The sequence below is a fragment of the Sapajus apella genome, unplaced genomic scaffold (genome assembly GCF_009761245.1).
Source record: "Sapajus apella isolate SASKATOON/1434 unplaced genomic scaffold, GSC_monkey_1.0 scaffold97, whole genome shotgun sequence".
Lineage (NCBI taxonomy): Eukaryota > Metazoa > Chordata > Mammalia > Primates > Cebidae > Sapajus > Sapajus apella.
Window position 1 is genome coordinate 2934231 of NW_022437037.1, and position 19186 is coordinate 2953416.

General features: G+C 55.6%; 1 protein-coding gene across 17 annotated transcripts in view; it reads left to right on the forward strand.

The window, feature by feature from the left end:
* Positions 1 to 338: 338 nt before the first annotated feature.
* DNM1 (dynamin 1) overlaps positions 339 to 19186 on the forward strand; it is a 51397-nt gene continuing 32549 nt past the window's right edge. For all 17 annotated transcript variants that reach the window (XR_004262387.1, XR_004262390.1, XR_004262388.1 and 14 more), the window contains exons 1-6: positions 339 to 603; positions 16025 to 16098; positions 16374 to 16523; positions 16841 to 17044; positions 18115 to 18213; positions 18308 to 18468. Coding sequence is in view for 13 of the 17 variants with exons in the window: in XM_032257422.1 (XP_032113313.1) it covers positions 443 to 603; positions 16025 to 16098; positions 16374 to 16523; positions 16841 to 17044; positions 18115 to 18213; positions 18308 to 18468 (849 nt within the window). In the remaining 4 variants the exon portion in view is untranslated. The remainder of the gene's footprint in view (positions 604 to 16024; positions 16099 to 16373; positions 16524 to 16840; positions 17045 to 18114; positions 18214 to 18307; positions 18469 to 19186) is intronic.

Below are 19186 nucleotides of genomic sequence, written 5' to 3' on the forward strand. Positions count from 1 at the left end.
AAGGGGAACTCCGGGTCAGGAGGCTGTGACCTCAGAGGTGGCACATCTGCTCTCCAGGCCTCAGTTTCCCCATCGGTAAGATGGAGTAAAACAGCCATGACCACTAACTATCCAAGGGTTCTGGTACTAGGAGTGAGACCCCACCCGTGACAAATATATTCTGCGCAGCATCCGCGCACCCCAGATACTGCTAAGGCACCTCGAAAGCCGCAGAAGGTGAAAACTACAACACCCATGGTGCCCCGGGCGGCGCCTGCGCACGGCGTCGGGCCAGCAGCGCCGCGGGCTCCCCCTAGCGGCGCCTGGGAGCGGCGCCCGCTCTGATCCCCGAGGGGCGGGGGCCCCGCGGCGCAGTCAGTCGGGGCGCGCGGCTGCAGCGGCGGAGCCCGAGCCGGGAGCGGGAGCGGCAGCCGGATCGCAGCCTGCGGGGCCCGCCGCAGCCATGGGCAACCGCGGCATGGAAGATCTCATTCCTCTGGTCAACCGGCTGCAGGACGCCTTCTCTGCCATCGGCCAGAACGCGGACCTCGACCTGCCGCAGATCGCCGTGGTGGGCGGCCAGAGCGCCGGCAAGAGCTCGGTGCTCGAGAATTTCGTAGGCAGGTAGGCGCAGCGCGCCCCAAGGCGCCGACCCCCGGGATCCCTGAAATCCCCACCCGGGACACCGACGGTGCGGCGACCTCGCAGCCCCCGACGCTGCACTCGCGGCCGGCGCTCCCCCCACCCCCAGCCGGAGCGAGGCGGCCCTCCTCCCCCCACCGCGAGAGCCCCTGGGGCAGCAGCGCCCCCCGGCTTAGTCTGCAAACGTCTCCGGCTGCGGAATCACGCCCCCTCCTCCGCCCCATCCTTTAGGGCAGACAGCGCTCTGCCAGAAGCCCCGGGCAGAGGGTTGACCCCCACCCCCAACATGGGCATGGAGAGAGCCCTCATTACTCAGCGCCTCCGTTGGGCTTGGGGAGTCCCTTGGAGCGGGCAGCACCCGGGGGCAGTGTCCCCCACACCGGGCTCTATGGGGGGGACAGTCCTGTACGCCCATGGGAATTCTTGAGCTGTGGTGTTGGGGGGGACAGCCCCCACACCCCGGCCCCTAGAAGAGGACGTAGTCCTCTGGGCATTGAGGACCCGGCACAGCTTCCCCCGGCACACACACCTCTGCGGCTCCCGCCGCCATCCGTGCGCAGCACGGTGGAGGGGGAGGCGCGGGCTGCAGGATGAGGAAGGGAAGAGGGGAGGAGAAACCACTTCTGATCCTTTTCTGAGCAGCCGGCCCCTTGCTTCTCCGTGGCCCCTGGGTGGGGGGCGCCTGTCAGTGTCGCCCTCCCCTTGGCCTGGCCAGAGGGATTGTGATGAAGGGAGAGGCGGCAGAGGGCAGAGATGACTAAGACAGGGATGGCGGGAGGGGGGAGCCATTTGCAGAACCTAATCCCCCTCCCGCCTCTGATCCCACAAGGCGCTGGGAGGCCTAGGTGGCGGAGAGGAGAGCAACCGCAAAGACAAAGGGTCTTGGGTTTAGGGGGGCAGTCAGGGTCATGACCCCCAGGCTCCCAGGCACCCCCAGAGGGAGGCAGAAATAGTTTTTCTGGTACTGATGAGAGGAAGGATAGGGGCTCTCCAGGTACTGGAAGTGGGATGGGGGGCTGGGCAGATTGGGGGAGGAGGTGAGAGGGTTCACACTGACCTCTCCCCCTTTCATCTCCCCACATCGTCTTCAGAAACCCTTGCTTTCTTCCAATGACCTTCAGGGCCAAAAAAATGACTGGCACATGGGAGAGGGAGGCAGGGGCCCTTCTCCGCAGAGGGACAGCAGTTCTGTCCAAGCCAGGTTCTGCAGCAAAGTCTCAGGCAGGTCACTTGCCCTCTCTGAGCCTCAGTGTCTCTGTCTCTAACGTGGGCAGTGGAACTGGGTGGTTGTTCCTGCCCCTCAAATGTCCTGGGAAACCCATGCTAGCCCTAGAGGTGACAAGGAGAGGGCCTGACTGGAGCCATGTATGTGTGGGACATTGGAAGGCCACCGTGGGGGCGGCCGTGCCCATCTGGTCAGCAGAGGGGGAGGCATCTGTCTCTCCGATGGCTCCTGCAGTACCCCCCTTCTGATCACATGACCCCCCAACCTGCAGAGACACAGGCAAGAGACACAATGTGCCCCTTCCCCAAAGCCCGGCAGTCAGGGATACCCAGCACTTTAGAGTGGACAAGCCATATTCCTCCCTCTCGTCCTTTGAATGTTGGCTGAACTCCTGCTCCATGCCAGGCTGTGTGCTCCAGGCCTGGGGTAAGAAGGGGACCAACTGGTGACTTCAGCCCCCGTCTATCGAGCCCATCCCATGTAGCCCCTATGCTGAGTCCTTCACAGGCTCACAGGAGCTACCAAGAAGCAGGTACCATCATGCCCATCTTACGGATGAGGAAACTGAGACCCTGGAGGTTAGGTGCCTTGCCCAAGGTCACACATTCAGGAAGGGCGGCAGCTGTTAGACTCCAAACTCCAGTTCCCGATCTCGAGGCTGCCCATCCTCTGAAGGTCACTTCAGAGAGCAGGGCCCTGCACCGGGCACGGGGACATGCAGGTGGGTGGGCCTCCACTTCCCCATCTGTGGGAGGGGGACACTGACAGCCGCTGCCCTGCCTTCCTGAGAGGGTGGCTGTGGGCTCCACCAAGTTCATGGGTGGAAAGGAGCTTGTGTAAACATGCGGGAGGGAGCGTTGATAGCTGATTAGGCTTGGGGACTTCTGCGCCTATCCTCTGCCCTCCTGGAGCCCATGGCGCAGGGGCCAGCCCTGGCCACCGCAGACTTCAGCAAGTACTTGCTTGTTGAGTGGCAGAGCAAGGTGTGGTCTGTGCCCCAGGAGGCCTGGGCCCTCTGGCTGCCCTCTGTGCCCCAGTACCCTTGGCTGTGATCCCCGCAGGAGGATGTGCAGGGTGTCCAGATGCAGGGGAGGAGGGCTTAGCTCGATGTGAAGGAGTAGGCGGGAAAGCATTCGAGATCCCCTGAAAGCTTGTGAGAAGGCAGGGGAAACTGAGGCTCAGTGGGCTCCCCCCTCTCAGCCTGCCTGCTCCCTCAAGGGCTCCGACCTCTCCAACAGGGCTCAGTCCCCAGACTGGTGAGCATGGTAATAGCCACTCTGTCTCCTGGGGCTTCCCAGGAGCCAATGACCTAAGGAAAATGCATCAGAAGGAAAATGCATCAGGGCTGCTCTAGGCCCCCCGGGCTTCCAGGCATTCAGGAGGATTCTGCTGTCAGCTCTGCAATGGAGGTGGCCTCGCAGCTGCCCGGGACGCTGCTGGAACTTGTCTGGGTCTATGCTATTTCTTCACCCACTTCCCTTTTACAGAAGGGAAAATCGACACCAATTCATTCAGTCATTTAGCAAACATTTGTGGAGGGTGCATGATGTCTTAGCACTGGGGATTCTATGGTGGAAAAGACAAGGCTCTGCATTCCAGAGGGAGAAACTCAGAAGACAACTGGAAAGTGTGGTCAAAGTCAGGGAAGGGAGCGGGGCTGCTCTCCCCAGGGAGGTCAGAGGTCTCCGGGAGGAGGTGGCATCTGAGATGAGAACCGAGGGATGAGAACCTGTGTAACTCGCCAGGGGTGGGAGAGTTCCTGGCCAAGGGAAAGTGCAAAGGCCCTGGGGTAGGAAAGAATTTGGTGCCTTTGAAGAACAGAAGGAAGCCCCAGTGGCTGGTGTTTGACTAGCAAGAAGGAGACAGGATCTGAGAGATAGGCAGGGGCTAGATCTACAAGCCCCTCAGGCCATGAGGAGCCAGGAGTTTGGGTTTATTTTCACTCTTGTGGGAAAATTTCAGTAGTTGAGTGACTCGAGTGGATTCTAGCAAGGGTGTAACTTGGGGAGGGGGTGAGGGAGAAGGTGAGAGACCAGTGAGGAGGCTGCTGCAGTGGGCAGGGGCTAGTCGGGGGCCTGGACCAGGGTTTTAGCTGCAACAAGAAGGAGAATGGTGGGTGGGTTTCAGGATATATTTTGGAGGAAGTCCCGCTGGTGGATGGATGTGGAGGGTGGGGAAGGAGGAATCAGTGATGACTTCTGGGACTTTGACCTGAGCTCCTGGGTGGGTGTTGGTGCCATTAACAGAGTCGTGAAGAGTAAGGAGGAGCAGATTGAGGGGACGGGGGAAGACCAGGGTTGGGTTCTGAACATATTGAGCCTGAGATGCCTGTTAGACTTCTAAGTGGAAGATGTCAGCTGGCAGTTTGGTGATGCAAGTCAGGAGCTCAGGGGGAAGGCGGGCTGGAAAGAAAAATTTGGAAATCGTTGGTGTAGAGATGGGATTTAAACCTGAGAGCAGATGAGCTCATCCCGGGGGTAAGTGTAGACGGGGGAGTGTTTGTGGACGCAGCACAGCCTGCCTTTCATGAACAGATGCCTGGTGCCCTAGGCCAAAGGGGCCTCCTTGCTGTCTCTCCAGCTCCTCTTTATCACCCCCGCCCCGCTACACGCCCCCCTCCGCCAACAACACTCCTCCAGGGCCAAGAGTTAGTTGTCCTGGGGCGGGCCAAGGCCGGCGGGAACGTGGCAGAGGGGCTGAGAGCATGCTCTGAAGTCAGACCTGCTGGGTTCAAATCTCAGCTCTGCCACTTACAAGCAGAGAAACCCTGGGCATGTTCTCTAAACCCCACCCAGCTGCTATTTCCTCATCTGTAAAATGGGGATGATAATAGCACATCCCTTGTGAGATGATGGTGAGCCCATGAAGCATTCAAGGAAGGGCCTGGCATGGAAAATGTGCTGGTTCTCTTCCTGCCTGGGCATAGACAGGCAAGCCCTCTGGGATGGTGCGGGCTGGGAGGTGCATTAGGATGGAGGCACGGCGGGGGAACTTCTCCATCTAGGGTAGGGTTGGGGTCCTGGTGAGGGACCCTCTGCCCAGAGCCCAAGGAGCAGCCTGTGGGAAGGGTTTCCCTGTGACTCTGCCTACCCCTCCCCCAGGCTTCCTGCCTTCTGCAATGTGCCCTTGTCCCTTCCTCTGCATTCTTTTTTTTTTTTTTTGAGACGGTCTCGATCTGTTGCCCAGACTGGAGTGCAGTGGTGAAATCTCAGCTCACTGCAACCTCCACCTCTTGAGTTCAGGTGATTCTCCTGCCGCAGCCTCCCGAGTAGCTGGGATTACAGGCGTGCACCACCACGCCCGGCTCATTTTTGTGTTTTTAGGAGAGTTGGAGTTTCATCATGTTGTCCAGACTGGTCTCAACTCCTGACCTCCTGTGATCCACCCACCTCAACCTCCCAAAGTGCCGGGATTACAGGTGTGAGCCATGGCGCCCGGCCCCTTCCTCCACATTCTATCCCAGCATGGGCGTGGTGCTGGTCTCTGGCCTCTGAGAGCCCCTCTCTTTGTTAAACCTAGCTTTTCCCAGGGGAGACAGCCCACTCCCCACTGTTAAGTTCTGTCTCTTCCTCCGAATATGTTGGGATGCATCATAGTGGTCCCATTTCTCAGATTTGGAGATGGAGGCCAAAGAATATTAGTGGATAAATGAGACATCCTAGGCAGAGTGCTGATGACCTGGAGGGGGCAGAGGGAATTGACGCTTCCTTGGCACCTGCCATGTGCCAGGCCCTGAGGATAGAGCTGTGAACCAGCCATACCCATCCTGCTTGGGGAGGTTTGCAGCTGATCGGGGCAGACAGACATGAAATCCACAAAGAGCTCGTTTGTTGTGTGTTCTTCTGAAGGAGTCTGCTACTGTGTTGCAAGGAGCCTGACATTGAGGGGAAGGGAACTTTCTGGGCCATCAGAAGGCCCCCTAAGGAGGTAGCATTTAAGACTGGACATGAACAAGACTAGGACATGGTCAAGCTAAAGCATGGACTGCTGCAGGTGCAGGGACCGGCCTGAGCAAAGGGCTAGGGTGAAGAGAGCCCAGGGGGTCTGAGAACCCGGATGAAGGGTGAAGGGCGGTGTGGCTGAGGAGCAGAGGCCAGAGGTGAGACCAGGAGGGTTGGGGAACCGGGGTTTGAGGGACCTGTTAGGGGTCCTTTGATAGCCGCCCACCCACCCGGAGAGCATGCTCCAGTCTGCATGCTCCTAGCGTGCACAGAATGTGCTGGGATGCATGGAAATGCACGCATCTGCAGCCGGGACATCCTCTCCAAACCCACGCCCCACCGTGGCCCAGAAGAGCTGGGAGTGAAAGGTGACCCTGGCAGACAGTATCTGATCCCGGCACCAGGAGAATTGAGTTTCCCAGGCCCTGGCTGGGTCAGAGGGTCGGATGCAGGGAAGGGGGCACAAGTGGGCGAGTGGAGAGGGTGGGCAGGGCAGGAGTGGAGGAAGCAGGTCATGGGCACAGTGCTGTCAGGCGTGGAGAAGCAGACGCCCACGTGCCATATGCCTGTGTATTCCAGTTATAAATCAAGCTGAGGAATTGCTAAATGCAATGCATTCTGCCCTCCCACCACAGCAAATGCACCTGCATCACAACCTGGCCAGCTGGGTTAGAATTCAGAACTTCGGACTCCTTGGAGTTCCGTGATGTATGTGGAGGTGTGGGGACAGGTGGCCCCTCTCCCCGGGCTGCCCCATCACTTCCCTCTTTATCCCTCCAGGGTTGACTCGTGAACACCCCAGCCCACATATCCCAGCTCCAGAAAGGACCCCCCTTGGGCCTGGGCTGGACCCCCCCCTTGGTCCTGGGCAGTGGGCTTGGAACTGCTTGAGAGGGAATCCTGGGGCACCTGAGTGTAGCCTCTGAGGGGAGCACAGGCTCCAGCTGGGCACCTTTCCTGGCCCCTGGGATCTCTTTGCCCCATGGGGAAGGTAAGGCCAGAGGAAGTCCAGAGAGGGACCCGTAAGGTGTAAGTCTGGGGCTAAGGGCTCCAGTTTCCAGGTCTAAGAGCAGTACTGGCGTCTACTATCATTCCGTGTTTTTGTTTTGTTTGAGACAGGATCTCACTCTGTCACCCAGGCTGGAGCGCAGTGGGGCGAGCTTGGCTCACTGCAGCCTTGACCTCCCAGGCTCAAGCCATCCTCCCACCTGGGGACAACAGGCATGTGCTACCAAGTCCGGCTAACTTTTTCATTTTATTTTTTGTATAGATGGGGGCTCACCATGTTGCCCAGGGTGGTCTCAAACTACTGGGCTCAAGTGATCGTCCCACTTCGGCCTTCCAACCAGGTTTTTATTTTTATTTATTTAGCATTAGTAGTAGTAGTATTTGAAACAGGGTCTTGCTCGGTCACCCAGGCTGGAGTTCAGGGGCACAATCTCAGCTCACAGCAACCTCCACCTCCCAGGTTCAAGCGATTTTCCTGCCTCAGCCTCCCAAGTAACAGACTACAGGTGCCTGCCACCATGCCTGGCTAATTTTTGTATTTTTAGTAGAGATAGGGTTTCACCATATTGGCCAGGCTGGTCTCGAAGTCCTGACCTCAGGTGATCTGCCCACCTTGGCCTCAAAAACTGCTGGGATTACAGGCATGAACCACCAGGTTTTTAGATGGCAAAAATGACACAGAGAGGGGAGGGAACCTGCCTAAAGTCACACAGCAATTGAATCAGAGGCAGCCCAGGAACAAGCATGTGTCTCCTGCCTCCAATCCACACCTCTCCATGTTTCTGTCTACCCTATTCCCCACCCCAGCCCCACCCGTGTGCGCACACACCTACACACCTCAGTGTCTCCTCCTCTCCTCCTCTTCCTGGGTGACTCTCTGGCACTCTTACCCATTCCCTGGAATGAAATCTGGCTAAGAAACAGGAATCGTTTGGAGAAGTCAGGCCTAGCAACTTAGAATTACTATATGCAACAGAAAGAAAAAAAAAGTGATATTGAGCTTGGAAGATGTTCAAAATATTCTCCTACATGGCATCTTCCCAGTCCCCTGGCCAGAGGCCCCGAGATCAGCTACCTGCTCGCTGGCCCGCCCTCCCCATCCGCCTCTGTCTCCGTGGAGTCTGCCCAGTTCACTCCTGTCTACCTCAAACTCCAGCCCCTGTCTTGGCCGCAGAGGAGCTTCCTCCCTTCCCCCCAACCCATCCCCCACCCAACAGCATGGAACTCTCTCCAGCCTCCCAATCTGCCTTCCTCTGCCTGAAGCCCTTTTTGGACTCCCTGCCCTCAAAACCGAACCCCAGCACCTGAGTTGGGCCTCTGAGGACTGACTACCCAGTCCTGCTTCCTGTCAGCCGCTGCCTCCTGGTCTACCTGAATATCTTACATTTCACGGAAAAACTAGGGCTGTGCCCTCTCTCACTCTCCTGGGGTGCTGTTGCATATGCTGTTCTCTTGCCTGGAAGCTTCTCTCTTTTCCTTTTTTTCTGTAGAGACAGGGCCTTGCTATGTTACCCAGGCTGGTCTCAAACTCCTGGCCTCAAGTGATCCTCCCACTTCAGCCTCCCAAAGTATTGGGATTACAGGTTTCAGCCACCATGCCTGGCCCCTGGCCTTGTCTTCCTCTTTCACTGGGTCTTTCCTCCAAGTCACATCAGCCAACTCCTCCTCTGAGATGCCTTCCCTGATCACTGTCTCCGGCCATGACCTGGCCCTCCCTGTGTGGGGTAGGGCTTTGTTTTCTCCCAGATGGGAAGCTGTAGAGGACGAGAGAAGCCCTTGGGCTCAGAGCTCCGAGGGCAGCTTCAACCATGGTTAATATTAACATCGTACCTCATTATGACTGTGTTACTCTTTAATCACTCTGTCTCACATGCCTCTCTTCTTATATCAGGGAAAGGAGGCCACTAGCCAGGGTAGGGAGAAAAATCTCAGCAGGTGAATGCACCCTCACACCCAACCTGGGTCCCCATTTCGAAGGAATGCAGTGCAGCAGCACATAAAGCACACAGCACATGGCACGTGCTCGGGAACTAGGACCCACCAATGGGCACCCCCTGTTAGGTCCTTCCACTGCCAGGACCTCAGGGCATTCCCTCAACAGGTCTAGGAGGGAGCTGCTGGCCTATGTCCTATTTCACTGATGGGAAAACTGAGGTTCAGAACAGGGAGGTAACTCAGTGGCCGAGCTGGGGTTCCTTCTCATTAAGATGCTGGTGATGAGAAATAAGGATCCATAGCTGGGCGTGGTGGCGCACACATGTAGTCCCAGTTATTGGGAGGCTGAGGTGGGAGGATCGCTTGAGCTCAGGAATTTGAGGCTGTAGTGAGCTATGATCGCACCACTGTACTCCAGCCTGGGTGACAGAGCAAGACCCTGTCTCTAAAAAAGAAAGAAAGACAGAGGATCCAGATGTAGCTGTATATTTAATAATTCTGGAAATGTCTGTGATATGTTAGGTGAATAGAGAAGCTACCAAAGGGTGGATAACACAGTGTGCCTGTGGGCGTTCGAGAGGCATGTGATCTCCCCTTTCTGAGCCTCAGTTTCTTCCCCTGTAACATGGGGAAACTGATCACTCTGACCTCACACAGCCATGCAAGGATCAATTCTCTTTTCTTTCTTCTTTCTTTCTTTCCTTCCTTCCTTCCTTTCTCTTCCTTCCTTCCTTCCTTCTTTCTTTTTTCTCTCCTTCTCTCTCTCTTTCTCTCTCTGTCCCCCTTTTTTTTGATGGAGTCTCGCTCTGTCACCCAGGCTGGAGTGCAGTGGCATGATCTTGGCTCACTGCAACTTCCACCTCCTGGGTTCAAGCAATTCTCCTGCCTCAACCTCCTGAGTAGCTGGAATTACAAGTGCACACCACCACACCCCCTCTTCCCTGCCCCCCCCGCCCCACTAATATATATATATTTTTTGAGACAGAATCTCGCTCTGTTGCCAGGCTGGAGTGCAACAGCATGATCTCAACTCACTGCAACCTCCACCTCCCAGGTTCAAACTATTCTCCTATCTCAGCCCCCCAGGTAGCTGGAATCACAGGCACCTGCCACCATGCCCAGCTAGTTTTTGTATTTTTAGTAGAGACAGGGTTTCACCATGTTGGCCAGGATGGTCTCAATCTCTTGACTTCATGATCCATCTGCCTCGGCCTCCCAAAGTACTAGGATTACAGGCATGCACCACCGAGCCCAGCTAATTTTTGTATTTTAGTAGAGATGGGGTTTCACCATGTTGGTCAGGCTGGTCTCAAACTCCTGACCTTGTGATCTGCCCACCTCGGCCTCCCAGAGTGCTGGGATTCCAGGCGTGAGCCGCCACGCCCGGCCAGATGTCGATTTTCTTAAACAGCTTTATTGAAGTATAATTTACATGACATAAAATTCACCCATTTTAAAGGCACAATTCAATGATTTTTAGCATATTTACAGAGTTGTGCAATGATCATCACAATCTAATTTTAGGATATTTCCATCACCCTAAAAAGAAATCTTGTGCTGATGTAGATTTTCAAGTCTCTGGCAGAGTCCCTGGCTGGCAGTCAGCAATTCATCGGTGTTTAACCATGATGATGATTATTAATGATAAAATGTTTACAGTGGCTCTCACCAGGTGTTGGGATGACGATTGGCTTTTATATTTTTTAATATTTCACTTATTTTCTGAATCTTTTTTTGGAGGAGGACAGAGTCTTTCTCTGTCACCCAGACTGGAGTGCAGCGGCTGGATCTCAGCTCACTGCAACCTCCACTTCCCAGGTTTGAGCGATTCTCCTGCCTCGGCCTCCTGAGTAGCTGCGACTACAGGTGTGTGCCACCACACCTGGCTAAGTTTTGTATTTTTAGTAGAGGCAGGGTTTCACCATGTTGGCCAAGCTGGTCTCAAACTCCTGACCTCAGGCAATCCACCTGTCTTGGCCTCCCAAAGTGTTGGGATTACAGGCATGAGCCATCCCACCCGGCCATTTTCTGAATCTTTTTAACTGGAGAACATATGTTGTTTTGTTTTGTTTTAAGACAGAATCTTGCTCTTTCGCCCAGTGCAATGGCATGATCTCGTCTCGCTGCAACCTCTGCCTCCCGGGTTCAAGTGATTCTCCTGTCTCTGCTTCCAGAGTAGCTGGGATTACAGGTGCCTGCCACCACGCTGGGCTAATTTTTGTATATTTAGTAGAGACAGGGTTTCACCATGTTGGCCAGGCTGGTCTCGAACTTCTGATGTTGTTATCCGCCCACCTTGGCCTCCCAAAATGTTGGGATTACAGACATGAGTCACTGTACCCGACCATTTTCTGAAACTTTTTAACTGGATAACATATTATTTTAAAAATTAGAGGCAAAAGAGATCTATTTCCATTTTGAAAATATAGTCATCAATACTTGGATGGATGGGAGGAAAGAAGGAAAGAAGGGAGGGAGGGAGGGAGAGAGGGAAGGAGGGAGGGAGGGAAAGAAAGCAGGCAGGATGGGAGAATAAGGAACAAGGGAAGGTAAAAGGCTCTGCTTAATAGGGAGAAAGGTTGCTGTGGAGAGCGCGCCTACCCCGAGTCAGGAGCCCTGGGTACCGGTCCTACCTTGTCACCAACTTGCACCATGATCTTGGGCGAGCTCTTCCTCTTTTGTGCCTCAGTTTCTACTCCTGCACAATGAAGCCGATGGTAGAGCTCATCTTCCATCTTTTGGTCAGTGCAGGTGTCCTGAGAGTCTGCCACATGCCAGACCCGTGCTGGCTGCTGGGATATTGTGACAAACAGGTCTAGCCCAGTCCCTGCTCCCGGGGCCATCAGAACATCAAGGAAAGCCAAGGCCAGAACTGCCCTGCAGTGTTCAAACCTCAGCTTGAAATTCATGAGCTGTGATGTGGACCTCGCCCAGAGCCTCCTGGGGCAGCGGGAACAGAAAGGGTCTTGTTGCCTGGGGGCAGCCTCAGCTCCTCCCACCAGTATTTCCTGGCCCACCCACTCCCTTTCTGGCACCCCAGCTCCCTGCTTCAGAGGGCGCTCCTGCCCACCCCCCTTGCCTTCTATGTCCAAGGGTCAAGATCTGGCTGGAAATATCCTGCCTTCACCCCCACTCTGGCTGCCAGGCTCCAGGAAACCCACCTTCCAACTCTCTCACTGCTGCCCCTTCTGGTGACGAGCTGTGGGAGTCCAGCCCATGCTGTCAGCATGCCCAGCAAGCTGTCATTATTTATCATCATAGCAGCCACCATTGGTTCAGTCATCAGCTCATATAAGCCTCACAGCAACCCATTTTACTGATGTGGAAACTGAGGCTCAGAGAGGCATGGTCATTTGTCCACTGCCTCACAGCTCCTACATGACAGCTGGGACTTTCAATGTTGGGTCCATCTGACATCAGAGCTCAAGAAAGAGGAGGCACAGAAGAATGACCAGCACTAGGCGCACGCCCAGTTAAGCACGTTACTTCCTGGCATCATTTGCATTCGGCAGGGCCTGGAAACCAGGATCCCAAGCTCTGGCCCCAAGTCTCAGGTCCTAGAGTAGGGGTAGGGTCATGTCAGCCCTTGGGTTCAGTTTCTCCAGACCCCTCTCAGGGTGACAGCACCAGTTCAGACAGGGAGTGTGGCATTTGAGGGTCCTGAGAGGTGTTTATTTTGTCTCCCCACGCTTGAGGTTTGAAGGTGCCTCTGCAGATGGCCAGGCACGGCCCCCCTGGGAACGCGCCATCTGCTCCAAATGAGTGGGGAGAGCTGGCATGCCAGCAGCCGCCCCCCCACACCGGGCACAGCACGTGGCCTCTGAGGCTGGTGGGCCTGACACTTTTCTCTGGGCACCTGTTCTGTCCTCCCTCAGCCTAACCAGGAGCTGGAGGCTGGATCTGGTCCAGATCCCCACTGGGGGGAAGGAGGGGCACCCAGGGGACCCTTAAACAGCACTAAAGTGGGATGGTGTGTCCAGGTGAAAGGGAAGAGCTAGGGAGCTGCTGAGTCATGCACATTCCTTTCAGTGTTGCCTGGGCACCTACTACGTGCGGGGCCTGTGCCAGGCAGGAACCTGGAAGTGAGCAAAGAGCTCTCTGTTGAGACCTGGTGACCTGCTGGTCTCCCCCACTGTCTGTCCAGGCGTGAGGCTGGAAAGTAGACCTCCTGGGTCCTAACACCAGCCACCAGGCCAGGGAAAGGTCAGTATAGGATTCAATGCAGGAGCCAGCCTGGCCCTGGCTCCTCAGCACGGGGCAGGTGGTCCTCAAACTTGACAGGGAGTATGGAAACCACCTGAGGATCTGTTTAAAATCTGGATTCAGCCTCCCTGCGAAGCCCCCTTGAGATTCTAGCCCAGCATGCCTGGGGAGCATGTGTCTGGACAGGTTACCCAGGGCATTCTGATGCAGGCCTCGTGAGGGCTTCACTTTGAGAACCTGGGCCATGGCAGAGATGGGCCACCTCCCCATCTGGGCACCAGGAGATCTTGGCCCTGGGAGGGGCTTGACCCCCAGCCATGGCCCTGCCTCTAGTCTCTACTTCCCAGAAGCTACTTGTCCTTTAAGCAGCCCTTGGGAGGCAGTGGGCAGCTGGCCCAGACCCTGACCACCTAGCATTCTCACCAGCTGGGCCCTGGGCTCCCCGCACCCCCTATGTGGCACCTTGAAGACCTCCACCCGCAGGCCCACCAGGGCTGTATGGGCCCATCTGCTCAAGGAGAGGCCTCTCGGGAAGGAACTCCGGGAAAGTCCATGTCTCTGTGTGGGGGGCTCTCTGTGGGGAGTCCCATCCTTTCCAGCCCCTCCTGTAGTTTCCATGGCAGTTACTGTTGCCATGGTATTGCTGGGTGAGGAGCTGGTGGAGAATAGGGTGGACCCCCGGCCCCCACACCCACCCCAGCTTCTATGAGAACAGCTGCTCTATCTCCACAGCCCTGGGGGACTCCCAAAACTGGAAGTCACGCCCCCAAAGAAGTCTTTGAGTAAAGGATGGGAGAGATCGAGACCGGAAGTCCTCCCACCCACCCCCAGCCAACCGCCTCCCTCTGTGCCGCCTGGCACACCTCTGTTCTAGCACACACCACACTGCATTGCATTATCTATTTACTTGTCTGTCTCTCCCACCACACTGTGAGTTCCTCAGGGTGGGAACTGTCTGACTCATCATCTCCCATCCCCAGAGCCTGGCACAGGGCCGGGCACAGACTGAATTTAATTGAATTACATAAAAAGCCAAGTCTGGCTTCTTGGGTTTGAGGCAGCACCTTTGAATGGGGAAGCTCCCAGGCTGAGGGTCCAACAGACACTCAGCTTTGAATCCCCGCTCGGCTGTGTGACCTTGGGTGAGTCACTTCACCTCTCTGAGCCTCAGCTGCTTCCTCCATAAAATGATAATCTCTATACTGGAGCACAGATTCGAGGACTTGGGGATTCAATCAGAATTTATTGAGTGCCCCTTGTGTGCTAAGTCCTGTCCTGGGCATTGAGATACAGTGGCAGACAGAAAGAGGCTGCCCTGCCCTAAAGCTCACTGTCTGGCAAGAATGATGAATATACATGGGGCTTACCATCCTTCTCTTTCTCCAGCATAGTTCCTGACTCCTCCCCAGCAGCCTGTGTGTCCCCAGAGGTGGGGCAGTGGAGAGGCTTCAAGAGGGGGCTTTGAGCCTAGGAGCTCTGGGTCTAGTCTGTTGTATGAAAGACCCTTTGCTACTGACCCTGGGGTGAAAGAAGACTTATGAGTCTGGGTCAGGCTCTGGGCTGGGGGCAAGAGACCCGGGTTCCGCCTCTGGCTCTGTAGAGACTGTGTGTGTCTTTTTCCCTCCCTGGGCATCTCCATGAATAAGGCGCTGGCTGTGTCTCAATGGTCCCTCGGGCTTCAGCCTGCCCCCACCCCTTTCCTGGGCCTTGGGGATCCCATGACTGGCAATTCTGACAGTCTTATTCCTGGAGAGGCTTTCACGCTCGTGCTTGTGCCAGCCTGGGGGGCAGTGCAGAGGGTGGTAGATGAAAAAAGCTGACTGGACAGAGAACTGGCACCCACAAGAGTCAGCCAAAAGGACAGCTGAGCTTGTCATCAGCACGAACAACTGTCTGAGCTACAGATTGTCAGGTCTGGGGACAGGGGACGACTTTGAGACCCCTCAGTTCAGTCAAAGGGGGCTGAAGGGCATGGGAGTCTCACTGCAAAGTCAAATAGATCTGAGACTAGGGTCTGCTCTGCCAGGTACTGGCTGTGCAACCTGAATGTCTCTAAGCTGCAGTTCCCCCATCTGCAAAATGGGGGTAATAAGAGCACCTGCCTCATGGGGCTATGGTATGGAGCCCTACTAAGAGCCTGGCATGCAGTAGGCACTAAAAAGCATGAGTCCTTTATTTATTTATTTATTTTCTTTTAAGACAGAGTTTCGCTCTTGTTACCCAGGCTGGAGTGCAGTGGCACAACCCTGGCTCACTGCAACCTCCACCTCCTGGGTTCAAGTAATTCTGCCTCAGCCTCCAGAGTAGTTGGGATTACAGGCGTCCACCACCACGTTCAGCTAATTTTTTTGTATTTTTAGTTTCATCATGTTGTCCAGGCTGGTCTCGAACTCCTGATCTCAGGTGATCCATCCGCCTCGCCCTTCCAAAGTGCTGGGATTACAGGTGTGAGCCACCGTGCCAGCCTTTTTTTTTTTTTTTTTTTCTCTTGTGGCCCAGGCTGGAGTGCAATGGCGCAATCTTGGCTCACTGCAATCTCCGCCTCCTGGGATTACAGGCATGAGCCACTGCACCCGACCCATGAGTCCTTTTCCTTGCCGCCTCCTTCCCCCGCTTCTTCAGCCATAGCCATATGGGGTCTGGGGAAGGGGAAGTGAGATGCTGTCCTGCCCCACAGCGGAAGGGAGGGGAGAAGTTACAGCTCTGTTTCCTGGGATCCTCTCTGTGGGCACTGGACGCATAGGCACGTAGGACACCCCATGACTCAGTTTCTCCGGGACTGAATGGCAGTGGCTGGGTTGGGGCAGGGACTTCCTGTTGGCTCAAAACCAACACAGGACATATCTAGGAGTTGATCCAGTCTCTTGGCAGCTCAGATGCATAAATTCTGTGACCCAGGGGACTTGATGAAGAGTCTTTTCCACCTTTCTGGGCTGCCATTTCCCCTTAGGGACCTGAAGCCCTTGGGCTAAGGAGCGGTGGCGCCAGCACTTTGGAGGGAGCTTTGGCTCTCCCAGGGAGGACAGGTACCCCTGGGACAGAGGGAACCCTCTCATATCTTGACCCTCCTTTAACCTCCAACTCATTGCAGGGACTTCCTACCTCGAGGATCTGGCATTGTCACCCGACGCCCCCTGGTCTTGCAGCTGGTCAATGCAACCACAGGTACGTGCCCTCCTTCATCAGCAGCCAGGCTTGCCCACTTCAGCCTCTCCACTGTCCCCAAGCTGAGGGTCAGCCTGGCCACAGAACTTGCTTGCTGTGGGACTGTGGGCCTCGTTCCCCTTAGGGACAGTAGGGATCAAAATACACAATGGGGACGTGGGTGGTTCCGCTTGGGTGTGTTTAGGGGGTTCTATTACCGGCGGGAGATGAAAACCCCCAGGTGGGGTTCCGGACCTTGATGCCTACTGCCCTTCCCCTGCCCGCTTCTGGGGCAGAATATGCCGAGTTCCTGCACTGCAAGGGAAAGAAATTCACCGACTTCGAGGAGGTGCGCCTGGAGATTGAGGCCGAGACCGACCGGGTCACTGGCACCAACAAGGGCATCTCGCCGGTGCCTATCAACCTCCGCGTCTACTCGCCGCACGGTGAGGACCCCGGCCCCGCCCCAACCTCTAAAAATCCTTTTCTTGGCCACGCCCCTTTGCGTGCCCTGCTTCTCCTGCAGACTCCGCCCCTAGAGCGACCCTGCCTCTGCCTCATCCTATTCCAAGCTCCACCCTGCCATGATCCCGCCCACTTCCGGCCACGCCTCCAACAGCAGCCACTTTCGCCCAGAGATTTCCTAGTCCCGCCCACCTGCCACCCTGCTCCCAAGAGGATCCTGCAAGCCTCCTCCCTATTCCTTAACACCCCCACGGCCACGCCCCCCGCCTTGAGCCCGCCCTCTCACCGCCCTGTCCAGTGCTGAACCTGACCCTGGTGGACCTGCCCGGAATGACCAAAGTCCCGGTGGGGGACCAACCTCCCGACATCGAGTTCCAGATCCGGGACATGCTTATGCAGTTTGTCACCAAGGAGAACTGCCTCATCCTGGCCGTGTCCCCCGCCAACTCTGACCTGGCCAACTCTGACGCCCTCAAGGTCGCCAAGGAGGTGGACCCCCAGGGTAGGTTCCCAGCCGGTGGCCAATGCGCAAAGCCCCAGACTTGGGGGCTGTCTATTCTTAGTGTAAGGGGGAGCCTCTGAAGGGTCTAAGAATGATGGTGGGATCAGATTCGTACCTTTAAAAATCATTTTCGGGGTCGGGCATGGTGGCTCATGTCTGTAATCCCAGCACTATGGGAGGCCAATGTGGGAGGATCGCTTGAGCCCAGGAGTTCGAGACAAGCCTGGGCAACATAATGAGTCCCCCATTTCTACAAAAAATTTTAAAAATTAGCCGGGCATCATGGTGCATGCTTGTGATCCCAGCTACTTGGGAGGCTGAGGTGGGAGAATCACTTGAGCCCAGGAGGTCAAGGCTGCAGTGAGCGTTAATTGCACCACTGCAGTCCAGCATGGGCAAGAGTGAGGCTCTGTCTCAAAAAAAGAAAAAAAGGCCAGATGCAGTGGCTCACGCCTGTAATCCCAGCACTCTGGGAGGCCAACATGGGAGGACCGCTTGAAGCCAGGAGTTAGAAACCAGCCTGGCAACAAAGTGAGACCCCATCTCTAACAAATAAAAAAAAGAAGAAGAATGAGGGCCAGGTGAGGTGGCTCATGCCTGTAATCCTTTGGAGGCTTGAGGCAGGCTCATGCCTGTATTACTTTGGGAGGCTGAGGCAGGCAGATCACGAGGTCAGGAGATCGAGACCATCCTGGCTAACACGGCGAAACCCTGTCTCTACTAAAAAAACAAAAAAATAGCCAGGCGTGGTCGAGGGCGCCTGTAATCCCAGCCACTCAGGAGGCTGAGGCAGGAGAATCACTTGAACCCAGGAGGGGAGGCGGAGGTTGCAGGGAGCCAAGATCGCGCCACTGCACTCCAGCCTGGGTGACAGCAAGATTCTGTCTTAAAATAAATAAATAAATGAATAAAAATATTTTTGGCTACCCTGTGGAAAATGAATAAAGAGGGAAGAGGAGGCAGTGAGTGGGCAGGGGGCTGAGGAGAGCAGGGAGTCAGGAGTGGGAGTGCCTGGAATCCTGTGTGAGAGCCAGTGCAGCTATAGACGGCCCTCCTGCTGGTACCCCCAGGCCAGCGCACCATCGGGGTCATCACCAAGCTGGACCTTATGGACGAGGGCACAGATGCCCGTGATGTGCTGGAGAACAAGCTGCTCCCCCTGCGCAGAGGTAAACAGGCCACACCCCTGACCCACTCCCCAGCCCTTCCCCGTCCCTCTCCTCCCCTTGAGACTGGTTGCCCTGACCTTGATGCTGTTCACAGGCTACATTGGGGTGGTGAACCGGAGCCAGAAGGACATTGATGGCAAGAAGGACATCACGGCCGCCTTAGCTGCTGAACGAAAGTTCTTCCTCTCTCATCCATCTTACCGCCACTTGGCTGACCGTATGGGCACGCCCTACCTGCAGAAGGTCCTCAATCAGGTAGGCGACCAAGTCAGGATGCGGTCTGGGGAAACAAGCATGAGAACAGAATAATTGAAGTGTGTTCTGACAGTGACCAGCAGAGGTTAGCCTCCCCGGGGTTCAGATAAACAAACTGAGACTCAGAAAAGAGAAGCAACTTGCCCACAGCCCCACAGCCAGGTAGCAGCAAAGCTTTGCTGACATTTCCCTGTCTGGGACCTGCCAGGGAAGCCCTGCAAGTCTCCAACACAGAGAAGACCAAGACCAATGTGGAGTTGTCATGGGGAAGCGCTTGGGTTTGGGGACCAGGATTCAATTATACCTGGCTGAAGACCTTGACAGGGAATCCCAGGGGCTTCCCCAGGATATTTCTCCATCTGGAATGGAGAATGGGGCATCCACAACTGAAGCATGTGTGCGTGTGTGTGTGTGTGTACATGTGTGTGTGCCTGTACACATGTGTGTGTCTGTCTGTATAGGCAAGACCTGTGTTCCAATCCCAGCTTTGTCACTCCACCACTGAGATGCTCTCCGGTTCTCTGAGCCTCTCCTCCTTTCCTTCCTTCCTTCCTTCCTTCCTCCCTCCCTCCCTCCCTCCCTCCCTCCTTCTCTTCTCTTTCTTTCTTTCTTTCTTTCTTTCCTTCCTTCCTTCTTTCTTTCTTTTTCTTTCCTTCCTTCCTTCCTTTCTATCTTTCTTTCTTTCTTTTTTCTTTTCTTTCCTTCCTCCCTCCCTCCC